The sequence below is a fragment of the Ziziphus jujuba genome, chromosome 3 (genome assembly GCF_031755915.1).
Source record: "Ziziphus jujuba cultivar Dongzao chromosome 3, ASM3175591v1".
In the NCBI taxonomy this organism is placed as follows: domain Eukaryota; kingdom Viridiplantae; phylum Streptophyta; class Magnoliopsida; order Rosales; family Rhamnaceae; genus Ziziphus; species Ziziphus jujuba.
In genome coordinates, this window is record NC_083381.1 from 23,146,723 (window position 1) to 23,165,554 (window position 18,832).

Sequence of the window (18,832 nt, forward strand, 5' to 3'; positions counted from 1 at the left end):
TGTTCTTTTCTTTTTAAATTTCAAAGTTTGACAAATATTACATGTAGTTGTCTAATACCTCTTGAATAATTTGAGTTTGACATTTTGTAGGGGGACCAGCTGCACTAAAGTAGTATCTTTAAAAATTATAATAGCCTATGAGGGACGCAATTAATTTTCTAGGACTATCAAATTTATTGGTGGTTTTCTATTATTATTATATTTATTTTTTATGAATTTGGATTATAGTCTTTGTCAACCACTAATGTATTATCATATTATTAGCTAAATAAAATTTGATTTATAAATTTAGTAGCGGTATTATTTTTAGTTTTTGTATAGGAAAATATTTTCGGTCACAAGTTATCATACGGAAGAAAAATATTATCATACGTGATTATATATTCATCGTTATTCGGATAATATGAGTGCAATTGTTGTGTATATTACATATATATATATATATATATACCTGGAATTGATAGGTTGGACGCATTGGCGAGTAGAAGCATGTTTTTTTTTTTAACTGGACAAGAACATACCAAGTGGACTTATGCTGCAACACAATCTGTAACCGATAGCTTGTTGGAATAGATATACTAAAGCAGAATCATGAGCTCAAACAATCCATCAAATTTCCAAATGAATGCATTGACAAGACAAAAACTAATTTCTTTTCAACAAGCATGATACGCCACGTTTCTCAATTATATCCAATAATTTACTTGGTGTATATATATATAGTATTAAATTTGACTTTATTCATTGAAAAAAATAAGGACATTTCTTTGTAAATAATTTAATTAATAATAGAGAATTCTAGCTGGATAAATTGAAAAATAAAATTAGAAAATTCTCTCTTTGCTTAACCAGAGAGATTTTGATTGGCAAGTGGTAAGGCTGATAAGATTTCTCTTGTTTTTTTTCTCTTTCAAGTCATGTGTAGGAGAATTCATTTCTCTGTTTTACTTTTCTTTTCTTTTTTTTTAGTTCCACAAAATTAATGAGGGACCATGCAAATAGATGATAGATCAAACAAAAACCAACCATACAGTTGTGTGGAGAGATCCGAGCTATCAAAAAGATTTTTCTTAAATCTAGAAGTAACAAAGATAAGTAATCACAGAGACAAAAGAATCCTGTTATTTGTTCACAAACGGCCTCTTTTTTCTGTACTTATAATGTCTTTCTTACCCAAAATATATGTATATATATTTTTTGAAAAATTAAGCAAATTGACATTTAAAACTTTTTATATCCCAATGTAGCAAAATTTGAAAAGATTGCTTTAATTTGTTCAAATCCATGAGATAGTGTTACTATTGTAAATCACTAGCAATGTTTCATCAGAAATAATGAAGATAAATATTTTATTTAATAGGGTATAATTTTTAATTTATGATATATGATCACACACAAACAAGCTAAGATTTGGTAATAGATTATTTAATCTATTCTCATTTACTAATATTTGATGGAAATAACCTCAATAAAGCATAAAACTTCCAAATCAAATGGATGAACAAGACAAGAGAAATAGTTCTTTTCAACAAGCATGTTACGGCAAGTATCTCGGTTACTAGTCATTATATTAAATTTTAATTTTAGTCAACAGAAAAAACGAAAAAAACAAAAAAAGAAAGATATTCTTGGCTAATAAATTTAATAAATAATAGAGAATTCTAGCTGGATAAATTAAAAATTAAAAATAAATATCTTGCTTGACCAACCGGTGAGATTTTGATTGTCACGTGACAGTATATGACAGCACACTGCCATGTGGCAGTTTGATAATATTTGCTCCTGCTGCCAGCACAGCATTGAAAGCTTGGGGCTGATAAGATTTTTTTTTTCTTTTTTTTTCCTTCTGTTTGAAGTCACGTATAGGAGAATTCATTGCCGAAACGGCTACACAAATGAAGAACTTAATAATAGAAAATATTTTTTGGTCCTCCGATTGGAAATTTTATTAATGTATAATAGGTTTAAAATTAGTAATATGCAATAGACAATTGATTTTTCTTTTCTTTGTTGTACTTTTCTTTTGTTTACTTTTGCAAAATTAATGTCGGACAATAGTTGGCAGACCCAACAAAAAACACCTACACCTTATATAGATCTGGCTTTTCGATCTTCCCTCCATGCAACAAGTTCACAGAAATTAATCCTCTCTTTCCTAATTATAATTTTAACATTCACTTGTTTTCTTTCAAAAAAAAAAAAAAAATTGACATTCACTGGTAGTTTTCTATCAATTGCATGTCTTTCTTATAGATATATATATATATATATATAAAGCATTTTAGAAATTAGACAATTTATATTAGGCACTTTTTAAATACAACTATATCCACAATGTAGCAAAACTTAAAACAATGATCTGTCTCAAATCCATGATACATTCATCAAACATATTTGAAAAATTAATAGGGTACAACTTTTAGTTTAGAACAACCATATGACATACAAACGACCTTTTCATCTATATATATATATATATATATATATTAGAATGGAAGGATTCGAATTCAGTCCGAGAACAATATAATTTTATTTAGTTTTTGCAAAATTATTTGACTTTGGAAACCATTTATTGGACCGACCCTTCTTCATGTTCTTTGCTGAGCTAAGTAATTCAAATCTTGAAATGAGGCAAAGCAGAAGATCCATCAAGGCCTTTATTATTGAAATATGCAACATAGTCTCTCACTGTTGTTTCCCTGTACTTTGGAGGATTGTCTTCCGATAACAATTCCTTAATAGGTCCATAGAGCTTCTTTGTTGGCAACATTGACGTGAAAAAAAAGCTTGCAATGGATATTCTTGGACCTATACGGTTTGCCAATACTCTGTGCTCGCCACTTTTGAATTTATCATTTGTTATAAGCTGCAACAAAAAATAAAACAACTATATCAAATAATTAAAACTTTATAATGTAAGGGATTTTTATTTTTTTATTTTTAAATAGCCAATGATAAGCCAAACCTTTGGTAGAGCACTAATGTTAATTGTGTTGTTCCTATCATGAAATTTTAATAAATTAGTGTTCATATTATACTTTAAAAGCCCTGCTTTTTTGGTAGTCCCCGGTCAGTTGCTAATATTATTCCTTTAATATGTTCTTAAAGATGCCTATAAAACATTTGGTTTAGAAACATTTAAAATTGGGATAGTTAGAAAAACACCCCCTTTACAAATTGATGGAAAAGATAAGAGGAAAATATTGTCAACCTCTATTACTAGTTGAGATGCTTAAAGAAGTCCACCATTTGTTTTGGAATAAAAAAAAAAAGTTTTCTTATGAACAATTTAATTTTCATTTGTAGAAAAAAAAAATGGTTTATAGTTAGTAATCAAAAAGTTTCTATATTTTATGTCTTTAATATCGATAACTACTATGTCGAATTTCATTATTTCAATAATTTATAGAAAATCTTGGAATTGGAAAGAAAGAACTTGCCTGGAGAAGATCACCAATGTTAACAACTATAGCACCGGGCTCATAGGGTATGTCAATCCAATGATTGTTATATAAAATTTGGAGACCACCAATATGATCCTGCTGCAGCACAGTGAGGAAGTCATTGTCAGTATGCTTGCTTGCTCCCAATGTCAATTCTGGCTGTGGACAAGCAGGATAGTAATGGCCTAAAATTCCAAGCCCCTCTGTACAATCCATCTCATTCAAATGGTTCGGCTTCAACCCAAGTGCCTCCGATAACAACTCGAACAGTAGAATTCCCAGTTTCATCACATGCTTCGAGTACTCCATAAGTATGTCTCTACAAGTTTGTAATATATAAATAAGCACATGATTAATCTTGTTAATCCTGTCACGCTTAATTTCTTCTCATGGTCTTGAATAAAAAATTGGCAGTTTCATACTTGTTTAATTAATGTTTTACTGACATATCATCAAGTGTCACACGAAATTTATTATATGAGCTATCCATCTTTTTTTATTTTACAAAGTTTTGTTTCCAATTTGAAATTAACAAATATGGTTAAAAAAATTCAAAAAGAAAAGAGACAACTTTAGAATTATGGATTAGGTAGTAATAATAAGTGGCTTGTCAACCTAAAAGGTAAATTTAATAATTTTTTCTCTCTTTTTTTTTTTTTTTTTTTCAACTCTTCACGACTTTAGGAGATTGAAAAGATAACAAGAAATCAATAAGTCTCCTCTAAGGTGTTTTTAATCTATATTCTATTCTATATAATAAATCACACAATTATTGTAATCAATATACTTAGCCTATAGTATTTCAAAAAATACATATAACATATAGCCTATAGTTTGTCAATCACTTCAATATTACCTGCAAACCTCAGGCAAATCTTGTGGATTAGGATCATCAGGAGCCATTCTACATAAAAAAGTATCTCTCCAATTTGTTGAAGGAGCTCCATAAAGATCAAAGTTGCTATTATAAACCACTGCTTTCATTGGATCTCTTGTATAAAACTGTTTCTTCACCTCACTATCTTGTTCATAAAACCTACGCACCCCTTCTTTCATCTCCTCCATAACACTTAATGGAATTCCATGGTTAACAATCTGAAAGAATCCCCACGTTTCCGACGCTTCTCGTACTCGTTCAACAATCTCCTTTCGTCGGAATGAATCATCGGAAACACCTCTCAGGTCGATGACTGGTATGCTAAACAGGGGATCACCTTCAGGAACAGAGCTCTCATATAATTGTTCATTGGGTAGACGATGGAAAATACGAGGGATCTGTGTAACAACCGCATCAACAAGTCCTTTAACACCTGCTTTTGTTTCGTCGAAAGCTTTTACTTCGCTTGCTCGGTCATACTCTGCCATCATAGTTTCTGCTGAAACTTCAATATTATCTTTGCTGGTAGTAGTAGTGGTTGCCACCATTTTTTTTTTTTTTCCCTTTTTTCTCTTTCGGTTACTTCCTCTAATTATTGTCTTGGAGTTTAAATAGATCTTATAGTAAAATGAGAAAATGAAGAAATACTTTTTAATTTTTTTTTTTGTTTTTTTTCTTTTCTTGTTTTGTTTAGATTCTCAGTCAAAATTGAAGAGTTTTCGTTTTATATAAAGGGAATTAAGTTGACATTTCGTCAGAACATTTAAAAGAATATACATATTGGGACCAGCTTTAGAAAAGTATGTCTGAAAATAATTTTGTTTGATTCCTCAGAGAGAGCTATTTAAAAATTGGGGTCCTAATCAGCTGAAAATTAAGAAGAAAACTTGAATACGAGAAAATTGTCCAATATATAGATTATAGAATATGTATATATGTATATATGTAGTCATCAGCTGTCATGGAAATTGATCCTCATCAACATTGAAATATGTACCAACCAAAAAGTTTGAAATGCAGTACTAACAAGTTTTGTCGTACATATGAATAAGACATCTATAGTCATTATAAGATAAGGTTCTGCAATTAAAAATTATTAGTAAATGCAGCTTTATATTAAATAATTTTTGTCATCTTTAGGTTTGGTCCAAATTTGTATTTCCGTTATCAATATAAGATAGGGTTCGTCAAAATTGCTAGCTTCACTGGAAAATAATCTCCAGGGAAAAAACTCGAGGGAAACAATTCTCAGAAAACCTCAATACAGATGTCAAACTTTTTGCTTGGACAAATATAATCTTGTTCTAAAGAGGATGTGGCAGTTAGCTAAAAGCTTAAAACAAGGGATTTTTTTTTTCTTTTTGATTTTTTTGTGTCTCTTTAATTGAATCCGTTTTTAACAAAGATATTTTGTATATAATTTACAGTAAAATATTAATATGCTCAATTAGTTGTAACTTAAAAATATTACCTTTATTCATCTCGAATCCATTAGACTATTAAACCGTCAAAAAAAGTGAACAAAAACAAAACAAAACAAAACAAAAACAAACAAAAATGTGCTATAAAACTATTGGAATGACCCCTATTATCTTTTTGCTAGTTTCAAATCTTGAAATGAAGCAAAGCAGAATTCCCATCAAGCCCTTGTCCGGTCTAACAAAGCCAATAGTCTCTCACTGTTGTTTCCCTGTATTTTGGTGTATTTTCTTCTGATAACAACTCCATAATAGGACCATAGAGCTTTGTTAATGGCAGCATATCTGTGAAGAAAAAGTTGTCTACAGATACTGTCGAACCTATATTGTTTGCAAGTACTCTATGCTCAATGCTTTTGAACCTGTCATTTGAAATTACCTGAAACAAAACAAAATTGACCAAAAAAAAACTGTTTGTAAGAGATTTTTATATATGCAGAACTTGGTGTATAAACTTGCCTGGAGAAGTTCTCTTATTACCACAAGAGCACCAGGCTCATGATGTATGTCAATCCAACTGTCGTGATAAAGAACTTGGAGACCACCAATATGATCCTGTTGCAGCACCGTGAAGAAGTCATTATCAGCATGTTTTGTTGTTCCTATTGTTACTTCTGGCTGTGAACATGCAGGATAGTAATGTCATAAAACTGCAAGCCCTTCTGCACCATCCATGTCGTTTAATTGGTTAGGTTTCAACCAAAGTGCCTCTCATAGCAGCTCAAACAGTAAAATTCCCAATTTCATCACTTGCTTGGAGTACTCCACCAATATGTCTCTTCCAAGTTTTTTAATATATTAAAAAAAAAAAAATCACATTAATTTTTGCCAAAGTTTAATTGACATTGCATCATATGCACACAAAACTTATTATAACAAAACTTTGCAAGATCTAGCTAGACCATAACTTAACCAATGTAGAATTAATTAATAAAACACGATATGTTCTTAAAAAAAAATGATAACATTTAGAATTGTGGATTAGCTGGTAATAAGTAGCTTGTGTGGATTAGCTAGTAATAAGTAGCTTGTGATGCTAAATTTCCTACAAGCTGCAGTTAAGCCTTCAGGGTTTGGAGTATGAGGAGCCAATCGACACATGAACGAATCTCTCCAATTCATTGATGGAACTTTATACAAATCAAAGTTGCTATTGTAAACCACTGGTTTAGTTGTATCCCTTGTATAAAACTGTTTCTTCACCTCAGTTTCTTGCTCGAAGAACCGAAGCACACCTTCCTTCATCTTTTCCATAACACTCACCGGAATTCCATGTTTCACAACTTGAAAGAAACCCCAAGTTTCTGAAGCTTCTCGTACTCTTTCCACTATCTCCTTTCGTCGGATTGAGTCTTCAAAAACTCCTTCAAGGTCTATAACTGGAATGCTAAACTGAGCGGTTTCGTTTTCACCTTGAGGAACTTCATCATCTGGTAGAATTTAGAAAATAAGAGGAACTTCAGTAATTCCAGCATCAAGAAGTCCTTTAACACCGGCTTTTGTTTCATCAAAGGCTTTTACTTCACTTGCTTTATCATACTCTGCCTTTAATGTGGTTGATACTCCATTATCTTTATTGGTAGTCACCATTTTTTATTTTTTTTCTCTTTTACTTTTCCACAAAAGCTATGCTATCTAGAACTTATAGTAAAATGAGTTAAAAGTTTTTATTATAATGATTATTATTTTTTTTTATTAATTTTGGAGATTATCGAACATATAAGGTCAGTTGGCGTGTAAGAGCATATATTTGAGATCCTCATAAAAAGTGTTTGTCAATTGATGATAGTGGCAAAAGAGAAAAAAAAACTAACATTTTGGTCGTCCTTTATCAAACCAATAATAACCCCAAAGAAAGAAAAGAAGTAGGAAGAGAGGAGAGAGGAGGAGAGTGGAAGCATAAATCATTTTGGATTTTGGTGAATTTTTCTTTTTGATTAGTAAAATTTTCTCTTGTACGCTGTTTGTTTGAACATATTTAATCTTTTTTTTTTTCTCAAAAGGGTATTTGACGATTAATTGCAAGCTCAAATAGGGGAAATTTCCGAGTACAAAGTAGAGGAGGACTAAACTATAGTCTATTTCCATGCCTTCTTTAATACCTTTTAGTCCAAGGCAATATGATCATGTTGCAGCACTGTGGAGATGCCATTATCAGCATGTCTGGTTGTTTCTGTGAAGTCCAGCCGCACCACCACTGCACCGACAGTGTGAAGACTGCACAGCCACCATCTTTGACAATGGCTATTGCTGCATTTAACACCGAACTCCAACTTGCTCAACAATTGTGGGCTACTGTCAGAAGCTGTTGAAGATTGTGGCCATGCAACCGACCTTGTAAGACCTATAAATAGGCTCCATCCCGTTGCATGCAAGCCAAGCCAAGCCAAGAGAGCAAGCTCAATATCATCCCAAGTGAGAAGTATTGAGAGAAAACTCCGCGAGAGAGAGTGTTTAAGCTCCAGAGAAAGCTTGAGAGAAGAGTGAGCAATTCCAGAGAGAATTTGATAGTGTAGAGAGAGGTTCCACGTGAGAATCTCCACGGAAGAAGTTTTTATTTTTGTATTCTATTTCTAAGAGAGTAATAGAATTCTTTTTATTTTTCTTCTCATATTTATTCTCTAAAGTGGTCAGAGAACCACAACAAGTGGTATCAGAGCTCCAGGTCGAGAGCTTGGGTTCAAAATTTGAAGAAACAGAGCCTCTGTTCTTCAAGTTGGTATTTCGCAAAGTTGCTCAAATAATTAATTTGACAATACCAGGTGAAAGTACTCGATGAGACGAGAACAACCAAGTTCGCCGGAGAGAAACGCAGAGGCTCACGCACCCGCACGCGCCGTCTGAAATTTTCTGCAGCAGTTCACGCGCCGCATGCGCTGTCTGGAGGTTGAAGATGACCACGTCAGCAGACATGTCAGCGCACCCAGCCACGTCATTTGCCACGCGATCCGACACGTAGTCAGCCACTCAATCGCCACGTCATCTGCCACATGTTGACACATCAACACAATCTGCCACGTCATCAGAAGTTTCTGAAATTACGAAACAGCCCCTAAATTATTGGAAATTACAGATTGACCCCTGTAGTTTCTGTATTTACAGGTTGACCCAGAATTTTTGTGAAATTACATTTTTGCCTCAAAAATTCTGGTAATTATATTTTGACCCTGGAAGAGTCAAGTCCACCATTTTCGGCTGTTCCGGAAGCAACGGTTAACTCTGTTTTGCCAAATTCGGCTCCATTTTTGGTCAAGCTATAATGTCAATGGAAGAATCATCTTCGGGAGCTATGGTTAAGCTCACTGCCACAAATTATACACTTTGGAGACCTCGGATGGAAGATCTCCTCAATTGTAAGGATTTGTTTGATCCTATAGAAGCTAAAGGAGAAAACCTCGATCCCAGCAACGAAGCAGAATGGAAGAAATTAAACAAGAAAACGATCGGTCAGATCAAGCAATGGATCGACCACAGTGTCTTCCATCATGTAGCGAAGGAAACAGATGCATATGCCCTCTAGACAAAATTGGAGGACATGTACCAGGCCAAGACTGCTCGGAACAAAGCCCTGTTGCTTAAGCGATTGGTCAATTTAAAATTACAGAGTGGAACTTCTGTAGCCGAGCATACTAGTGAGTTCCAGAGCTTAGTAAATCAACTATCTGCTGTGGATTATCAACTAGGGGATAAGGATTAAGCCCTCCTACTTCTAAGCTCTCTTCCAGACAGTTGGGAGACATTGGTAGTCTCTCTCAGCAATTCGGCCCCGAATGGCAAACTTACTATGTATATGGTTAAGGATGCCCTATTTAATGAAGAGGCCAGGAGAAAGGACATTGGCATGGATCAGTCACATGCCCTCATCACAGAGAGAGGAAGACAGCAAAGAGGTGGTCGAGACAGGGGGAGAGGCAGGAGCAAGAGCAAAGGCAATCTACAGATGGCAGAAAATCATCATATAAGTGCTATCATTGTGGCCTAGAGGGTCACATGAAGAAGAATTGCAGAAAGTTGTTGAGAGAGCAGAGACTCCAAGGTAATCAGCCGAAGAAGGATGGAGAGACACTAGTCACTGTTACAGGAGAAGTGGCGCTCTGCTCCACCGAAGAAGAGACATGCCATCATATATCAACCCAAGATGTTGAGTGGGTAGTCGATACTGCAGCATCCTACCATGTCACTCCACGCAAAGATTTCTTCAAAACGTACAAAGCATGTGACTTTGATACGGTAAAGATGGGAAATTCCAGTTTCGCAAAGATTATGGGAACTGGTGATATTCAGGTAAAAACGAATGTTGGTTGTACAATCACTTTGACGGATGTCCGTCATGTTCCAGATCTTCGGCTTAATCTACTTTCGGGAGCAGCCTTAGACAAGCAAGGTTATGACAACTACTTCAGCAAAGGCACATGGAAAATGACGAAAGGTGCCATAGTTGTCACCCGAGAACATATTTGTGGAACGCTATACAATACTCATGTGAAGATATGTGTAGATAGCCTCAATATTGCAGAAGGAGAGGCGTCTCAAAATCTGTGGCACCAAAGACTCGGTCACATGAGTGAAAAAGGATTGTCCACTTTGGCAAGGAAGAAGCTTATCACTGTTTGCAAGGATGCTGCACTAGATCCTTGTAATCACTGCTTGTTTGGTAAGCAACATAGAGTCTCCTTCAGTTCCTCTGCATCGAGAAGATCAGAGTTGCTTAGTCTGGTGCACTCTGATGTTTGTGGTCCCATGGAGGTGGAATCATTAGGTGGTAACAAGTATTTCCTAACCTTCATTAATGATGCTTCTCGAAAGGTGTGGGTATATTTCTTGAAGACAAAGGACCAGGTATTGGATTACTTCAAACTGTTTCATACCATGGTAGAGCGTGAAACAGGAAAGAAGCTGAAATGTCTCCGCTCAGATAATGGAAGCGAGTATACTTCTAAGGAGTTCGATGCCTACTGCAGAAGACACGGCATTCGACATGAGAAGACGGTCCCTCGCACCCCACAACATAATGGAATAGCTGAAAGAATGAACCGAACCATTATGGAAAAGGTCAGAAGTATGATCAGTATGGCTAAGCTGCCAAAGCCATTCTGGGGAGAAGCTGTTCGTGCCGCCTGCTATTTAATCAACAGATCACCGTCAGTACCGTTGAATTTTGAAATTCCTGAGAAAGTGTGGTCGGGTAAGATTCCTTCCTACTCTCATTTAAGAGTGTTTGGTTGTTTAGCTTATGTACATGTATCCAAGGAGTTCAGACAGAAGCTCGATGCAAGATCTACATATGCATCTTTATAGGATATGGAGATGAAGAATTCGGATACAGGTTATGGGACCCAAAAACAAAGAAGGTTATTAGAAGCAAGGATGTAATATTCTATGAAAACCAGACAATGGAAGACATTGAAAAGCCTATAATGTCTCCTAATTGTAGTTCTAGTGCCGAGAATTTTTGTCCTAATCCAGCACCAGCACAAATAGCCACAGAGGATAATGAGGTGCATGAAGATATACCAGAAGCAGACCAGGAGGAAGAAGGGGATATTGAGCAGGGGGAGACTCAATCCTCTCAAGCAGCGGCAGGGCCATCACAGCGGTCAGATGATAGTACATCTCCTAAAACCAGTGGTTTACAAGTTCGGAGATCTGAGCGAGGCCGAATTCCATCAAAGAGATTTCCAGAATCTAAGTATATTCTGCTTACTGAAGAGGGGGAGCCAGAGAGTTTCCAGAAAGCTGTTTCTCATCAAGAGAAGGAAAAGTGGCTGCAAGCAATGCAAGATGAGATGGAATCCTTGCAGAAAAATCATACTTATGAGTTGGTTGAGCTTCCAACAGGAAAGAAGGCACTAAAGAATAAATGGGTGTTCAAGCTCCAGAAAGATGGCAGCGGAAAGGTGGTGAAACACAAAGCCCGATTGGTGGTCAAAGGATTTCTTCAGAAGAAAGGAATTGACTTTGATGAGATTTTTTCACCAGTGGTAAAAATGACTTCAATTCGAGTCATTTTTGGTTTAGTAGCAAGTCTAAACCTAGAGCTTGAACAGATGGTTGTGAAGATAGCATTTCTTCACGGTGATTTACATGAGGAAATCTACATGGAGGAGCCATTAGGATTTGAGGTTTCAGGGAAAGAAAACCTCATATGCAAGCTGAAAAAGAGCTTGTATGGCCTCAAGCAAGCACCAAGACAATGGTATAAGAAGTTTGACTCGTTTATGGTGAGTCAAGGCTATAAAAGGACTGCAGCAGACCAGTGTGTTTATATTCAAAAATTTTCAGGTGGAAACTTCATTACACTTTTGCTATATGTGGATGACATGTTGATCATTGGACAAGATGCAATGAAGATTAGTCAGCTGAAGAAAGAATTGTCTAAGTCCTTTGATATGAAATACTTAGGACCAGCTCAACAAATTTTGGGAATGCAAATAATCCGAGACAGGAAAAATAGAAGGTTATGGCTATCTCAAGAGAAGTATATTGAACGGGTGATAAAGAGATTCAACATGGATAAAGCCAAACCGGTCAGCATTCCACTTGCAAATCATTTTAAGTTGAGCAAGAGATTGTGCCCCTCATCCAAAGAAGAGATAGAGGAGATGACTTCAGTACCATATTCTTCAGCGGTAGGAAGTCTGATGTATGCAATGGTGTGTACCAGACCAGACATTGCTCACGCAGAAGGTGTTGTGAGCAGATTTCTTTCAAATCCTGGAAAGAAACACTGGGAAGCAGTCAAATGGATTCTCAGGTATCTTAAAGGTACATCGAAGCTGTGCCTGTGCTACGGGGGAGGTGATCCAATTTTAGAAGGCTATACAGATGCAGATATGGCCGGAGACCCTGAAAATAGAAAGTCTACATCAGGTTATCTCTACACTTTTGCAGGGGGAGCTGTGTCATGGCAGTCAAGATTGCAGAAGTGTGTTGCTTTATCCACTACTGAAGCAGAGTACATTGCCGCAGCGGAAGCGGGTAATGAAATGTTGTGGTTAAAGTGTTTTCTCACAGAATTGGGCATCAAGCAAGAAGACTACAAGATACATTGTGATAACCAAAGTGCCATAAATTTGAGCAAAAACTCAATGTATCATTCCCGTACAAAGCACATTGACATCCGTTATCATTGGATACGCGAAGTAATAGATCAACAGTTGCTGAAACTGATGAAGATCCACACAAAAGAGAATCCAGCAGATATGCTAACAAAAGTTGTTGCTCAAGAGAAGCTGAAGCTATGCAGAGACATAGCCGGAATGGATGGCAGATGACCATCAGTTTAAATGCGGCTGGAGGGGGAGAATTGTGAAGTCCAGCCGCACCACCACTGCACCGACAGTGTGAAGACTGCACAGCCACCATCTTTGACAATGGCCATTGCTGCATTTAACACCGAACTCCAACTTGCTCAACAATTGTGGGCTACTGTCAGAAGCTGTTGAAGATTGTGGCCATGCAACCGACCTTGTAAGCCTATAAATAGGCTCCATCCCGTTGCATGCAAGCCAAGCCAAGAGAGCAAGCTCAATATCATCCCAAGTGAGGAGTATTGAGAGAAAACTCCGAGAGAGAGAGTGTTTAAGTTCCAGAGAGAGCTTGAGAGAAGAGTGAGCAATTCCAGAGAGAATTTGATAGTGTAGAGAGAGGTTCCACGTGAGAATCTCCACGGGAGAAGTTTTTATTTTTGTATTCTATTTCTAAGAGAGTAATAGAATTCTTTTTATTTTTCTTCTCATATTTCTTCTCTAAAGTGGTCAGAGAACCACAACAGTTTCCACTGTTAATTCTGGCTATGGGCATAGAATAGTAATGGCATATAACTGCAACCCCCTCTGCAAAATCCAAATCTTTTAAGTGGGTTCGGTGTCTGCCCAAGTGTGCCTCTCATAAAAAGCTCGAATAGTAAAACCCCCAGTTTCCTCGCTTGCTTGGAGTACTCCATCATATACATATACATACATATATATATATATATATATATATATATTTATATATAATAAATTAAAAATAATAAAAAATAAACAAATTAATTTTGTGGCAAAGTTTGTTTGACAATTTCATGATATAAATAAAATACACACAAAACTTATCATAACCAAACTTTATAAGAGCTAGCTATCTAGCTGGAGACCATATTAATTTAACCACCTCTTGTTTCCAACTTAGAATTAATTAACACGATATATAAAAACCAAAAGCAAAAAAGAGAAAACAAAAACAAAAAAACAAAAAATTTGGATTAGCTTCATGCTACTTAATTACCTGCAGGCTGCAGGACAAAAATGTATATCTCCAATTTTATTGATGGAGCTTTATACAATCAAAGTTGCTATTATAAACCCAGCATCAACAAGTCTTTTAATATCAGTTTTTGTTTCGTCAAAGGCTTTTAGTTCACTTGCTTGATCATACTCCGCCTTTTGGCCTAAACTTCATTATTTTCAGTGATAGTCACCCTTTTTTTTGTTTAAATTTCCACTCAGGGGTAGCAGTAGCTATCTACCCAGAACTTATTAAAATGAGTTTAAAAAAAAAAAATTTTGTTTTTTTTTTTTTTTTAGAGATTATTAGTTATTTGAAGTCACTTGGAGTCTAGTAGCATATAATTGAGGTGCTCATAAAGATGATGATGATGAATGGATGATACTGAAAACAAAGAGACAGAAACTAAATTCTAGTTCATAGGAGTATCCCCAAAGGGACAATACAAGTACTGTAATAAATATGAAATATATCTTTTAAGTAATTCCAGACCATGTGCAAATGACGAGTAGTTCTTTTCTGCATGTAAGCATGATATGACCAAATACAAAATACCATCTTTGCTTACCGAGAGAGAATTTGATTGTTTTTCACCCAAAAAAAAAGAGGGGAGAGAGAGAGAGAGAGAGAGAGAGATTTTGATTGTTCACCAAAAAATAAAAAAAGAGAGATTTTGATTGGCACGTGGTAGGGCTGTACAAAAACAAAAGATTTTCTTGTTTGTCCTTTTTCAAGTAACCAAGAGGAGAATTTATTGCTATAAAAATATGAAGAAATTATGACCAATAGTAAATATAATATATATATATATATATCAACCATATTGGTATTAGGATCATTATTAGTTTTTGAATCAAATCAAAAATTAAAATTTAAAATTTAAAAATAATAAAATATATATTTAATAACATAAAAATTAAATAATATTAAAGACATAATTTAAATTTGATTGTATATATATTTTTATTTTTTATATATGTTTAAAATTAAGAAATATTTCATTTACCCCTAAAATTTAGGATAAATAGAAAAACTCCCTCAAATTTCTAATAATACCATCCACACCCCTTAGCGGAGTTTAAATTACCCTTACATACCTTTATTTTAGTTACATTACTTTCAAAATTCCTTTTTTTTCCCTTTTTTTTGTAGAAATTAATTTGAAAACTTCAAAATTTTGTTTAATTTTATTTAAACTAAGTGATAGATTTTCAATTTGAAAAAAAAAAAACGATGTGATGGTTTTAATAAGATAAATATTTTTTTAAACTAAGTTATAATTTGTCAAATATATTTTATTAAATGTATTAAAATATATTATAATTTGTCAAATATATGCAACTAAATATATTTATCAAATATATAACTTTCTTAAAAAGCTTATGTAATTAAAATTATCATTTTTTATAAATAAAATGGAAAATTTATCATATAATTTAAATAAATATTAATTAAAAATATTTTTTAAAAAATTTAGAGTTTTCAAATTGATTATTGTAAAAAAAAAAAACAAAAAAAGGGGGGGGGGGGGGGAATAAAAGGAATTTTGAAATTGATTTAACTTAAACAAGGGTATAAGGGTAAATTAGATTCTTTCGAAGGTTGGGAATGATATTATAATGGGTATAAATGAAATATTTCCTTAAAATTATTAACATACTATCGATAATGAATCTTTTTTTCTCTGTCTTTACTTTTCTTTTTTATCATACAAAATTTAATGTGGGACCATAGTTGACATACCCAACAAAAACAACTATACAACATGTAGCTCTGGAACATTGATCTTCCCAGTATAGAAGCTCATAGAATTTAATCTTCTGTTTATGTAATTATAATTTTAACAGTTTTCCATCAATTTCATGTTTTTCTTATTAAAAAAAAATTAAAATTATGCAATTTATATTAAAACAATTATAAATACAAATATATCCCCAATGTACTAAAACTTAAAACCATTACTTTCATTTTTCTCAAATTCATGTCACATTCATCAGAAAATTTTGAAAAAGGCTAAAGTTTCTAATTATGACAACCATATGATCACATGCAAACTACAAACAACATTTATTATTATTATTATTATTTTAGATATTAAGATGAAAGGATTCAAACCCAAAATTATTATGCTAACAAACAATAGCTCTAGCATAATTGCTCCCACACAACACATACATATTCACAACCTTTTTTTTTTTTTTTTTTGGGAAACACACATACAAACAACCTTAACAGTTGCAAAATTATTGTCACTAGCTAGAAACCATAAAAGGATCAAGGAGCCAAATAAAATTCGAACTCAGAATTATCATCCTAGCAAACAGTAGCTTTAGCATAATTGTCCCCATACAACACATATAAACAACCTTTTTTCTTTTTTTTCTTTTTTTTCTTTTTTTTTCCCTCTAAAACACACATACAAACAACCTTCACATTTGTGAAATTATTGTCACTAGCTAGAAACCATCGATTGAGCTGACCCCTTCTTCATATCTTTGCTGAGCCAAGCAATTCAAATCTTGAAATAAGTCAAAGCAGAAGTTCCATCGAGGCCTTTATAATTGTAATATGTGACATAGTCTGTCACTGTTGTTTCCCTGTACTTTGGAGGATTTTCTTTTGATAATAACTCCTTAATAGGTCCATAAAGCTTTGTCGTTGGTAACATTCCTGTGCAAAAAAAGCTTGCAATGGATATTCTTGGACCTATACGGTTTGCCAATACTCTGTGATCGCTACTTTTGAATCTGTCATTTGTTATTAACTAAAACACAAATAAAACAAAGTTATTAAATAACGAAAACTATATAATATAGGAGATTCTTTTTGGCTTATAGTTAGACAAACTTCTAATAGAGCACTTAATTATATGTGCATTTTATCAAGAAATTTTATTAAGTTATTATTAATGCATCACTCTAGAAGCCCTTTTTAATTTGTTTGGTAGGCTCAGGTCAAACTGCTATTATTATTGCTTTAATATATGTTTAGAGATGCCTAAAAAGCATTTTAAAATTGGGATAGTTAGAAAAATCCCTTTGCAAATTGATGGAACAAATATATATATATAAAGAAAAAAATTTCAAGCTTTATAAATGGCTGAGTGCTTGAAGAAATCCACCATTGGTTTGGGAAAAAAAATTGTTTTTGTATGAACAATTTAATTTTATTAAGCAGAATAAATTATAGTTATTAATAAAAAAAGCTTTAATATTTTATGTCGTTAATATTGATGAATATCATTCGAATCTTCATTATTTCATAAAATGGAAAATCTTGGAATTGGAAAGAAAGAACTTGCCTGGAGAAGATCTCCAATGTTAACGACTAGAACACCGGGCTTATATGGTACGTCAATCCAATGGTTGTTATATAGAACTTGGAGGCCACCAATATGATCTTGTTGCAGCACTGTGAGGAAGTCCTTATCACCATGTTTGCTTGCTCCAAATGTCAATTCTGGCTGTGGACAAGCAGGATAGTAATGGCATAGAAATCCAAGACCTTCTGCACAACCCATATCATTCAAATGCTTCGGGTTTAACGCTAGTGCCTCCGATAGCAACTCGAACAGTAGAAGTCCCAGTTTCATCACATGCTTCTTATACTCCATAAGTATGTCTCTACAAGTTTGTAATATATATATATATATATATATTAAAATTCAAAAAAGTGCGTGATTTTATATATGTTAATACTGTCATGCTTTCTTTCTAGTCTTTAACGAATATTAATTAATGTTTTTTAGACATTCTACCATATGTCCAACAAAATTTATTATAAGAGCTACACAGCTTTTAATTAACAAATTGTTTCCAAACCTGGAATTAACAGATATCGTTTTTTAGAAAATAAAAAAATAAAAAAAAAGGAGAGAAATTTAGAATTGTGGATTAATCTTAGCTAGTAATAACTAATAAGTGACTTGTCAAGGAATTAAATTTAAATTTTTTTGTTTTTGTATTTGTTTTCTTTTTTCTCACCTCTTGATGACTTCGAAAGATTGAAAAGAAAACAAGAAATTATTAAAAGACTCCACTAAGGAGTTATTAATCTATATTTTATACTATATAATATATAGATCAACACAATATTATTATAATCAAGTATATATTGTAGCCTATAGCTTGTCATCAATATTCACTTTGTTTAAACAATATTACCTGCAAACCTCAGGCAAATCTTGTGGATTAGGAGTATTAGGAGCCACAGGACATAGAAAAGTGTCCCTCCAATTTGTTGAAGGAGCTTTATACAGATCAAAGTTGCTATTATAGACCACAGGTCTCAATGGATCTCTTGTATAGAACTGTTTCTTCACCTCAGTGTCTTGTTCATAAAACCGACGCACCCCTTCTCTCATCTCCTCCATAACATTTGTAGGAATTCCATGGTTCACAAACTGAAAGAATCCCCATGTCTCCGATGCTTCCCGTACTCGTTCCACGATCTCTTTTCGTCGGAATGAATCATCGGAAACACCTCTCAGGTCTATCACCGGAATGCTGAACTGGGTGTCACCACCTTCATGAACAGAGCTCTCATAGAATTGTTGTTCTTCATTATTATGTGGATGATGAAAAATGCGAGGGATCTCAGTAACACCGGCATCAACAAGTCCTTTAACACCGGCCTTTGTTTCATCGAAAGCTTTCACATCGCTTGCTCGATCATAGTACTCTGCCTTCGAATAATTAGTTTGTGCAGAAACTTGAATGTTATCTGAGCTGCATGTAGTGATAGTGGTAGTGGTAGTGGCAGCAACCATT

General features: G+C 34.1%; 2 protein-coding genes and 1 pseudogene across 2 annotated transcripts; all 3 read right to left on the minus strand.

Annotated features, from left to right (window-relative positions):
* Nucleotides 1–2,360: 2,360 nt before the first annotated feature.
* On the minus strand, nucleotides 2,361–5,191 carry LOC107422915 (1-aminocyclopropane-1-carboxylate oxidase homolog 1-like). The gene is made up of 3 exons (XM_060815622.1): nucleotides 4,300–5,191; nucleotides 3,441–3,762; nucleotides 2,361–2,866 (listed from the first exon to the last, which is right to left on the minus strand). Exons 1-3 carry the CDS (start codon nucleotides 4,866–4,868, stop codon nucleotides 2,615–2,617), a joined length of 1,143 nt encoding a protein of 380 aa, XP_060671605.1. The 5' UTR covers nucleotides 4,869–5,191; the 3' UTR covers nucleotides 2,361–2,614.
* Nucleotides 5,192–5,938: 747 nt separating this feature from the next.
* On the minus strand, nucleotides 5,939–7,388 carry LOC107422924 (1-aminocyclopropane-1-carboxylate oxidase homolog 1-like; annotated as a pseudogene).
* An 8,838-nt stretch (nucleotides 7,389–16,226) lies between these two features.
* Nucleotides 16,227–18,832, minus strand: LOC107422923 (1-aminocyclopropane-1-carboxylate oxidase homolog 1-like). Its single transcript, XM_048476921.2, has 3 exons — nucleotides 18,227–18,832; nucleotides 17,365–17,686; nucleotides 16,227–16,827 (listed from the first exon to the last, which is right to left on the minus strand). Exons 1-3 carry the CDS (start codon nucleotides 18,829–18,831, stop codon nucleotides 16,576–16,578), a joined length of 1,179 nt encoding a protein of 392 aa, XP_048332878.2. The 5' UTR covers nucleotide 18,832; the 3' UTR covers nucleotides 16,227–16,575.